Source organism: Xiphophorus hellerii, chromosome 6, assembly GCF_003331165.1.
Source record: "Xiphophorus hellerii strain 12219 chromosome 6, Xiphophorus_hellerii-4.1, whole genome shotgun sequence".
NCBI lineage: Eukaryota > Metazoa > Chordata > Actinopteri > Cyprinodontiformes > Poeciliidae > Xiphophorus > Xiphophorus hellerii.
The window spans coordinates 2,435,136-2,446,164 of record NC_045677.1 but is presented as its reverse complement, the minus strand read 5'-3'; the positions used below and the strand labels follow the sequence as shown (position 1 = coordinate 2,446,164).

At 42.9% G+C, this 11,029-nt stretch overlaps 1 protein-coding gene across 1 annotated transcript; it reads left to right on the top strand.

Moving 5' to 3' along the window:
* Positions 1 to 2,976: 2,976 nt before the first annotated feature.
* angptl4 (angiopoietin-like 4) lies at positions 2,977 to 9,247 on the top strand. The gene is made up of 7 exons (XM_032565147.1): positions 2,977 to 3,573; positions 3,959 to 4,069; positions 4,159 to 4,261; positions 7,165 to 7,278; positions 7,371 to 7,466; positions 7,681 to 7,965; positions 8,046 to 9,247. The coding sequence occupies exons 1-7, from the start codon at positions 3,070 to 3,072 to the stop codon at positions 8,225 to 8,227; spliced, it is 1,395 nt and encodes a 464-aa protein (XP_032421038.1). The 5' UTR covers positions 2,977 to 3,069; the 3' UTR covers positions 8,228 to 9,247.
* Positions 9,248 to 11,029: the final 1,782 nt, after the last annotated feature.

The following is an 11,029-nucleotide window of genomic DNA, read 5'->3' as shown; positions in this document are numbered from 1 at the left end:
TGCTCTGAGCCAGCTGAGTTGCCGTGGTATCTTGATTGAGTTGCACCAGATGCCGTGTTGTCTTGTTCTTTATGACCAAGCTGGCTTTGTTTTCCTGGAACCCAGTGGTTTATTTGCATATCTCTTTCCAAAGCTTTCTTTCTCATTGTTGTATTTCTAATTGCTCAGAAAGAGACAAATAACCTTTACCAGACTGATAGAAAGCAACATTCTTTTTCTGATGTCATTTCTGATGCTCATATCTAAACGCTCCACAGTAGTAAACAGACAGTTCTGGAAATGTTCTAATTGTTTAATTGGTCAAACCCAGCTGATATTCTGTCACTTCACTCTAGTGGAAACACAAAGGCTGGACTTCCTTTCTCTGCTAGGGCTGGGCGTATCAATCTAAATTATCCATGGTACTGATGCCAAGGAGAGTACTGATATTGGATTCATAGCTAGTGTGATGAGATCAACACACTGTTAACAGTTTCTCTTCTATATGTCAAGCACATTACTTAGCTTTGTCACAGAGCTCATGCCAGTTCATATGCAAGAATTAAGATTCCAAATATGAAGAGCATTTATTTTTAATGTGAGAGCAGGAATTCAAACCTTTGTAATGTTTGCACTCAGAATGTCTGCTTTCTTTCAAATACAGTCTGGTTAATTCCTCCAAAAGTTTTATTATTGTCTATTCATCTCCAAACTACACGCTTATGTAAAGATATACCTGAAAATATTAATGCGTATTCATATGTGAATACACATTCGTAAATACAAATGAATGTAAACTACTGAAGGAAAATAGTGTTTTTATTTAGGTTATGTGGAGATTACAGTTACAGTTATTAGAAGGTAATAAATACAGACTAACTATAATAGAAAACACTTGTATTTGCCAAAATAATCTGTCCTGTGTTTCATAATAACAATAATCAACTAACTGAAGTCGAATCACCAATTTATTTAATGAGGAAATCCTTTGTCTGGGAGCAGCTGGTCTACAAGCCCAGACCACAGCGCTCACCTTTCACCCACTTAGTCTGGGTTGCAGGCAGCAGAGGGTTAACAGCTCTCTTTGTGGTCTGATCACACAGACTGGACCGCTGGCTGCCAGGCGGAGACTGCCAGACACCGCCTGGCTTTGCTGTAGCATGGCCGCTCTGTCTGCTGTGAACTTTCCCCTAATTCTCACAGTCGGCTTGATCGTAGGCACCCTGCACCCCCCTCCACATTCACGCCTCACGTCATCAGAGGGGGGTGTGAATACAGAGGACTGTAATATTCTTTTAGTATTTCCAGCCCAAAATCAGTCACACTGGTTCCAGCTGCAAAAAAGCTGCCTTTTACAATCAGAATTTTGTGGCTGATTTCAGATTTTTTTTTTTTTGCACCCCCCCCCCCCCCCAAAAAAAAAAAGCTTTGACCTGAAATACAGATTTCAGTCGATATAGAAGAACGGCACTGAAAATCCTTTCTCTAGCCTTGTTGTTAAAACCCATTCTGGAACTGAAAAGTCTCGTTTATTTCAGGAACTTCATCACAAAGTGAAACACATCATGTGATTTAAATACACAAAGATGGGTGTTTGAAAGCCCTTATCTATAATGATTTTCCAAGTACAGCTAATGATAACATTTAAAATTAGAATATTACATCAGACCAATAAAAAAAATGTTTTAATACATACATGTGTCCTCAATGAAATATATGTTTAATATCTGATTGCTTAATGGCTGGTTGTCCAGTATCAAAAGGTTCTTTTAATCTGACAAATGAGCCTCATCAAAAAGTTTTTGTTTTTGAAAATGACCATATATTAGGAAGAGAAAACTATTTAACAGTTTAGTTTAAACTGACTGCAGCATCTTTTATTAGCAGTAAGAAAAGACTTGAGATTCTCATCTGAGTTTTCCTAAATGCTGCCATCTTTTCTAACCCAGCATGTTCTCAAAAAAATAAAGCAGAACAACTTTCCTGAATTACATTCCCCCTTCCTATTATCTCCTGACAGTTTTGTTTTCTTTTAAACAGCTTATTTTTCTTCCTATATTAACAGTGAATTGCTACTTGAAAAACACTTTAAATTGAATCTTCCTCTCTCTCTCAGCATCCGCACCGAAGAGTATCAATGCAGCAGAAACAGACAGAAGCCGTCCTGTTAAAGTTTTGTTGTTCTCATGTTGTTTTCTGTCTTCTTGACATTTGGAGGTGGTGAAGATCCAGTAAATACTAGGAATTGTCACTGGAAGTACTTCTAGTGTTTAGATATATGTACATTACCTGCTGGATATATTAGAGTAATTTCTTGCATGGCTTCTTTTTACTTGTACCTGAGTAGAAATATGCTGCAGTCGTGCTTCTGTCCCCTGGAGGTTTCTCATCCTTCACTGTTTCACACCAACTTCATCCTGCTGCCAGCATGCTGGTGTTATTTGAAATAAAGATAAGACGGCAGAAAAAGCTGATAAGATTAGCTATTCTAAATGTTTATGTTTAAGAGACCAAAGTTCCCTCCCACTTTGAGTCTTAAATCTTCCTCAGGAATGTTCCTGACCAGTTTCAGTTGCGATGTGCGTTTCTCCTCCGGCTCATCTGCTCTTTGTTCTGACATTTATAAAGCTTTTGATGAACTACGCCAACATCTACTCCAGCAGTATTTGATCTGGATGGCTCAGTGTCTGGCTCCTGATATGGCTAACAGCTTGTTTCATAGTGTCCCTGCCCTGATGAAGGGATCAGAAATGTTACAGATTTCATCCCCAGCTGTGGTGAGGTGGCTCTTCTCGCAGAAGGAAGGACAACGGTTTGATAGAAGTGACCTTTTTTTATATCATCTCCTTCCTTACACAGCCTCTGACATCAATGGTTAATATGGAGATGGAGGAGGAACAGAAACCTGAGAGCAGCTGCACTCCTCCCTCTGCCCAGCTGGCCAATGGCAGGCAGCAGCATGGCTTACACTGCAGGGCTGGGAAAGTATAAAACAGCAGAGCTGTCTGTTCATCCAGGAGCCTCAGCTCTCCAGTTCAACTCCACAAGACTTGGCAGGACTCGGTTTGAGGGGTGGAAGCTCCAGCAGCAATGAAGACAACGCTTGCAGCCCTGATACTTTGCCTGGTGGTGCTCATGGCCTCCGCTTTCCCCTTTGAGAGGAAGGGGGCCTCGCCAAGCACTGTTGCTGCCAAGGAGAAGCATGTGCAGTATGCGGCGCGGGACGACGTTAACATCCTGGCCCACGGCCTGCTGCAGCTGGGCCAGAACCTGAAGGAGCACGTAGACAAAACCAAAGGCCAGATGAGGGACATCTTCACCAAGCTGAAAGCCTTCAACCGCACCACTGCCGAGCTGGGCAAAGAGAGCCAGAGGCAGCAGGTAGAGAGGGACAGCCTCAGGGCCCAAGCTCGAGACCTGGAGGACAGAGAGGGCCAGCTCCTCAACGTCACGGCCGAGCTGAGGGAGAAGGTGGAGGAGATGCAGCAGGAGAGGAGGACCATGAGCGAGAGGATGAGCCGGCTGGAGGAGAGGGTGGATGGCATGCTGCAGGGACCCGGCAGCAGGAACAGCAGCGATGCACGCAGCATCCAGGTGAGACTGCAGGCCGCCTGGTGAGGAAGGGTCATGGGAGGGTGAACACATGAGGCTTCCTTTGCGTTCAATGCTTCCTGCTTGTAGACTCAAGTCTGCATTAAAGTGTGCACTTTTAGAATGAAAAAGCCCAGGGGGAGCAGAGGGTGGGGAACTGCACGCAGAACGTGAAGAGAGACTTCAGGGTTGCTAGACAAAGAGACCTGAAGCATCAGATGGTAGAGTGAGGGGCTACTGGCTGCTGGGACCCTGGAGAGCCTGACGGGGAAACGGGCTGATCCAGAACCAGCTGGCTGCAAAAGGCAGTTGCATAACCAGGGCTCCATGTGAAATAACCTTCCAGAACCGTCCACCTGGGTCTTATTAATGCTGCTTCTTTCCACAGCTCATGCTGGACTCTCAGAACAGACGCATCGATGATCTGGTGGAGCGCATCAGGCTCCAGCAGGAGAAACTGGACAAGCAGAACGTTCGCATCAGGACGCTACAGAGCCAGGTGAGCCGCGTTCACAGCCTGGTCGGTTTCATTCTCTGAAAGCTGGGGACAATTCATTCATGTTTCTGGGGGCTTCCTGTTGTGTTCAGATCCAGCAGGTCGGCCTGAGGCCCTCACCCCGGGGCAGCAGCGGCGGCAGCACCGAGGGCCCCGCGCACAGCGACGCAGAGGAGCAGCGCGACTCGCCGCTCGGTAAGTAAAACCCCGCAGCGCCACAAATCCCCCTCCCTTCACACAGACTTAAGTGGGCTGAAGAAAATCTGACGCCAAAACGTGGCAAACCATCTGCTGGGTGAGGACAGAAAGAAGCTTAAATCACCATCAATTAAAGTCAGTCTAATCGCGAGCCCGGAAATGGCAACAGGTGGACTGTTCTGACTCACAATCAACTCAACACGGGAGGTTGGCTTCCTTTAACATTATACACCAGTCTGAACACAACCTTTTCATCTTGAATTATTCTATAATGTCACACAAATCATCTGACTTTTAAAAACATTTTGGCATTTCCAATTTTTTTTCTGTTCTGATAGCTATCTCGTGACATTTCACCTCACCTCTGTCATCTCACAGTCATGTAAGAGAAATTTATTATCAAATATATGCAATTTATCCAGGCAGCTTCAAACTCCAGTCTGATATAGTTCTAAATCAATCAGATGTAGTTCCTAATGCCATTTGGTAGAAAGTTAGCTATCTTAAAAAGCTCAGCCATTTGGATCAAGCATGTGGTGACAGGGGAGAACAACACTTCCCTTTCAAACGAGGAAAGAATGGATGTTGAGTTTAGTCAGAGGAGCTCATTTAACTCTCCAGCCTGTGAGAATATCTGCCTTCATCCAGACTCTACTGGGATGCTGAAAATGGCCAAGCTGGTTTCTAAATATCCACAAGGCAGAAGCTGAGATTGCCATCCATGATAATAGTTAGGTTAGGTGTAAAATAAATAATTGCTTAAAGTAGATCATGTAATGGTGATATTAGGTGATCTGTGGGGGCTGATGGTGAGCAGGGTGTGGCTGTTGGAATCATTCTGTGTGCTCAGTTTAATGACACACATTCCTCTCTCAAGCAAACAGATCTGAAATAAAAACATTCTTTTTATAATTTTTTGTTTGTAGGATGAGCTTGTCAATGGAACATTTATATCTTGTAATTTGTTCTTTTCGACTTCATTTAATTAAAATTTACATGTTTAATTTATTACTAAGCAGATAAAATCTTTTTTTTTAATGGAAAATTTTTAATCTGTTAAAAATTGTAGGTCTCTGCATGTTTTTAACTCTCTAATTTAGACACATGGTGAAAAAAATCACTTGCCTAGAGCCCAAAACAGATTTTCAGCTTATTCTTCAGAGACAAATAAGAAAAAAGTGCATCTAAAAACACAAATGAAGTGAAAACTGGAATTCAAGCTATTAGAGAGCTGTAAAACTTGACTTAAAGTCAAAACCGAACTCCGAACTGCTTCTAGATGTGAACTAGGTGAAAGGTGATCCGAGGTCCGCCACAGATCCCAGGAATACCACAACACTCTGACATCAGCAGTGCTTTGTGAATGAGGGAAAAAATGGACAAGTTTTCCTGGCAGAGTTCCAGCTGGAAGAAAGTTCAGCGTCTCAGAGAGTATCCTGTCAGGGTCAAGCAGCTTTAGTGGATTACTCAGACCTGGGAGGCTGCCTCCATCTCCAACACTCTGTTTTTACTGATAACACTTCCCTCTGAGCCAAAGAAAGAGGAGGAAAACAAGGAAAGGCTGTCTAAATTTATCTGTAAACCTTGCATAGGAGACTCTTGACTCCTCCCAATTTTATGGCATCAGGCTCAAAAACAAATGTTTGGACGTTCCTCATGAGTGAGCAACCTTTCCCCTACATCCACACCCCCTCACCCACTACATGCCCCACACCCTGAACAGAAAGAAAACTCTTTCTCTTCCTTTGGAAATGTGCCAAAGTTCAGGAGATCCCCCTGACCCACAGTCAGGCAGCAGCCCCCAGAGTTTGTTCCTTTAGAGTAGAGGTCAGAGGTCTATGATCAGCTAGGCAACATTCCGCCAACCGCATGCATGATTTTTCATCTTTATTAGAATTTATTAATATATGCTACATTTTCCTACCTGGTGCCACTTGAATATTGGCAAGATGTTGCCTCCTTAGGCAAATGACAGCTTGCAGCTCCAGACTCTCCCCCACTCCCGTTTCTAGATGCCTTTCTCCCTTAAGGAAACATCCCCATCCCCCCCAAACCCTACCATCTGATCACTCCCCATGCATGCAGCAGTCATGCACATCTACGTCACCACCTAGCTACTATGCACGTGACGGAAGTGTGACAGGTTGCAGACACGGGGAAGGGGGAGGATAAGGAATGTAAAGGATGAATGGTGTGTAACCCTATAGCTTGCAAGGCCAGGCAGCTGTAAAAGAGGGGAATTCTGCTTGGGAACTGGGAGAAAGGTCATGTTTACGACAGAGACACACTCTTGTTTTTAATGGCTTTATCAGGTGTAAGTTAGTATCTCCAGACTTGGTGCGATAAGCTGTGCTTTGCTCACTTGGAACGATTAGTTTTATTTGTAAACACTCTGCTCTCCTTCAGCTGAGGGTTTCTTTAAAACAGACTGACCTATTTCTAAATGCTCGGCAGAGGAAACTAATCAGATTCATTCTAACAGGGAGTAGGGCTAATTTTGTGACTTGTTCAAGTTCTGGAAATCAGATGACTTAAAAAAACTTTCAGTTTATGCCAATTTTCTGTGGTTTCTCAGGGGGAGTAGAGCCTGCAACAGCTAAATGTGTTGAGCATTGTCAGCATTCCCGGAAAAACTGTAACAGCAAGATCATGTGTTAGGTCAAGACATCCTGCACAGTTCACCCTCTGAGGTGATAACCTGGAAGAAGCCTAAGACTAAACAACAAGGCAATATTGAACCTGTCAAACAGTTCAGTTTTGCGTTCTGTAGGAATCTTTCACATAACCAGAGAAAAATCTAATAGTATACTAGACAGCTCAGGCACTAACAAGATAGGTTTCACCAACATCCCTCCACGTTTAATGCTCAATGTTAGATTTCTCCCTCTCTGCTGTTCCAGAAATGGCTACAGACTGTCATGAACTGTTCCTGAGAGGAGAGACCACCAGCGGGGTCTACCCCATCCAGCCAACTGACTCTGAGTCCTTCAACGTCTTCTGTGAGATGACAGCTGGTGAGAGCAGCAGAACTTCCTCTGAGTGCTAAGTCTGTCTCCTGGCTGATGTAACGTTTGTTTGATCAACTTCTCTATGTTTCTCTACCCAGATGGTGGATGGACAGTCATCCAAAGACGCCAAGATGGCTCTGTGGACTTTGACCAGCTGTGGCAGGCTTACGAAAAAGGCTTTGGCAGTCTGAATGGTAAAGACTCTTTGGGGTTTTATCCACTTTCACTATCCGGTGTTAGCTTGTCAGTGCGGGGTCAGGATGGTTGCCTTTCAGTTCCTCTGTTGGCCTTCAGTAGCTCCTGGCATTAAGAATGAAGTCATTGAAAGATGTGGGAAGTTAAGACAACAACAGATGTTGTGAGCTTTTTGTTGTTTTGGATTAAGTTTTGGTTTCTGTTCCTGTTCAGGAGAGTTCTGGTTAGGCTTGGAAAACATCCATGCCATCACCAAAGATGACAGCTATAGCCTCAACATCAAATTCTCAGACTGGGGGGATGACTCAGCATCTGTTCGCTTCCCATTTGAACTTGGTGGAAAAGAAACCAACTACTCACTCCTGATTCAGGAACCTGGCACCACCGATACGCTGGAGAGTTCCCTGACCACCGACTCAGCTCTCGCTCTGCCGTTCTCAACCCGGGACCAAGACAATGACCGTAAAGGTGACATTAACTGTGCCAAACACCTCTCTGGTAAGTACTGGCACACTGTCCTGTCACACCGACTCTGGCAAGACTGAAGCATGCTAATCAAGCTGATTCTGTTTTTGAAGGTGGTTGGTGGTTCAGCAACTGCGGTCGCTCCAACCTAAATGGGAGATATTTCCAGAGCCCTCCTCCCAAACAGAGACACCAAAGGAAGCAAGCCATCTTCTGGAAGACCTGGAGGGGGCGCTACTATCCCCTAAAGTCAAGCATAATGATGATTGCTCCGGCTACCATCAACAAGTCTTAAAGAGCTGAAAGAGACAAAGAGGGAGAAGGAAGCAGAGTCTTGAGTGTCCGTTCTTTATTCATTGCTGGTTTTTGTGGTAGACACGCCCAACTCTTGGGTTTTTTCTTTGTGAGGGGGAAACCTGACACCAGAGCCACAGTCCTGATAGCAGAAGGACAAAGTCAGATGAAAAGAGTTTTCTGTGGTCTGCTGTGTGAAAAGGCAGATTCCTTATTGCTATGTGAGGCCACAGCCAGTAACTGAGTCCAAAGCCAAATGTGCAGTGGAAAATTTCTCTAATATGTTTTCCCGATGAGGTTTCATCCTGTAGATGTGAGCAAGTCTCAGCCTGTGGACTGGGCTGGGAGTCATCACGCATTTTCCAACAAGCTCAGACGCCTCACTGGGGATGATGTGGCTTTGTGCTGAGGTTTGGTAATTAGCAAATGTGACTGTTAGCATCACATCAGCTGCAGATTTGCTGTTTTTGTGCAGGGCATTTACACTAGTGACATGGTGAGTCAGCAAACTTTTAAAACCACAAGCTGTGGACCAAATAACCATTTAAAACATAAACAGCAGATTTCAGCATGATGAGGCTGGAGTTTGGTAATGGGGTAAACTGTTGTCAACTAGCTTTACGCTACGTTAGCATCGATATTACTCACCTTTCCTGCCTTTCTTAACACATACTATATGTTCTATAGTCAGAATCGACTGAAAGTCTTCTTCACTGATTTTTTTTTCTTCTGGAGGGTTTGATATTTAGTCATATTGACTAGTTTTTCAATAAATGGGATTGTTTTGTACATATTTGAAAAATGTCTGTTTTTTAGTAAAGTATATTTCTGATCTTTGCCAGTTGACTTCAAAGTCTGATGTTTTAAATATATTTTTCTTATTTAAAAACCATGTATCTATTATGTGCTGCTTTCTGTTTGTAATTTATATTGAGGTATTTTGGGGGGTGAATTGGGGAGGGCAGTAGAAGAAAAATGACCATTTTGGCCACATTGAGCCAATAAAACTGATTTAAACAAATATTTGTTTTGGGTATTCATTCAATATTCATCTCTGTCAACACCATGATGATATTCACGATGCCCAGTCATAGGGGTGTTCCAGCATCTCACAATGTGTGATAGACATGAGATCTGGTGGTTTTGGGTTGTTCTTCATCTAGCTAACCCAGTGGTGTCCAAACTTTTTGGCACATGGGCCAAAATCATCAAGTTGAAAGGCCTTGGGAGCCACAAAAAGTTTAACAAAAGTCAATGTTTAAAAGTTCAAATTAAACAAATCTCCAGATTTGTGAATTTTATTTAACTGCTGGGCCAGAATTTAGAAAGAAATCATCCAGGGCCCCGATTTGAATTAATTTTGTTTTTAATGAATGCGTGTTTTGCAAAAATTGTACTTCACATAAAACTTGTGGGCCCAAATTAAATTAGGTGAATTCTATAAATATTTTTGAGATTAAGAATATAAAAAAATTCAAGCATTGTAAAATTTATAAAGTTGTCAATTTTTTGGGAAACAACATGAAGGCATTGGCTGTTAACCTGCTCATTGTAGATCCAAACGCACAAACATTATACATATACAGTATATACCTACATACACACGCACACAGTAGGTTTGTCAAGCTTCACAGGAATGTTTCATTGACTTCTATTCATTTCTCATTCATTTCTACAGCCTAACTCTGACACTTACCCTAAACCAAACCCGAACTCAATTCACACCTCAGTCCTAAACCGCCAACCCCCAAACAGCACCACTTCTTATGGGGTCTGGCATAAGGACTAGTGGGTCCTCACATGGGCCTTACACTGTATCCAATACAAATAGGCCACACACACACACACACGCACACACACACGCACACACCCCCTATAAATTTCGTTGTTCTTGTGACAATGACAATAAAGATTTATCTCTTATCTCTATATACATATACACACACCCCAAGAAAAAAGTGACCACAGTCCTACTAACCACTGGAAGACCAGGCATAAAGGAAATGAACACTTCTGTACCTGTGGTCCAGCTAAACTTGCCCTTATCAATTTATGTAACATCAATACAATAAATGGCCAGAAGCATCGAACAGCCAACTGATTTATTCTACACTCAATAGTTTATATTATGAAGACCACAAATATGAATGACTGATTGTTTCATTCTCTTGTTTTGGATTGTTTTTATTTGACATCAAAATAATTAGCAATTTTGTCAAAGTACTGACAGGATTAGATTTTCTCACATTTTACGCTGTATAATTTTTTTTTTCTTCAACCTGTGCTTGCATGTCACTCAGCCTCACCTGGCAGGTGTCTTTCATGTTAAGGATCACGGCTGCATGTTATTTTAACTGGAAGCAAACTAAAGCTTTAAGGTGTCAGCTTTAATTTTCAGCGCTACACTTTGCACTTCTTTGCCCGGCTTAGTTAATTTGCTTCATCCGCTGTGATCCTCCAGGTCACAAGGTCAACCTGTGTCACCGCTCATCCGAAGAAGCCCACGTCCAGCCAACCTCAAGATGGAGACGGATCAGGCCTCCATCTTAAGGTTGGAGGGTCCAACGGATCACTTCAAAATCCATTTATAGCAGCTTTGCAATAACACAATGGTAGTTAGCAGAACTCTTTGGAGATCTCGATGTCATGATCTTAGGACAGATGCTTCAGTTCTGTCCTGAATCCTCATAACTAGCAGTTAGCTTAGCATGACCCTCCCTGGATTTGTTTGGGCTTTTTCTCCCTGACGCACCGTATCTTTATAATGAAAAAACAATTTGTAGTAGTAAAAAATTAGGCGGAA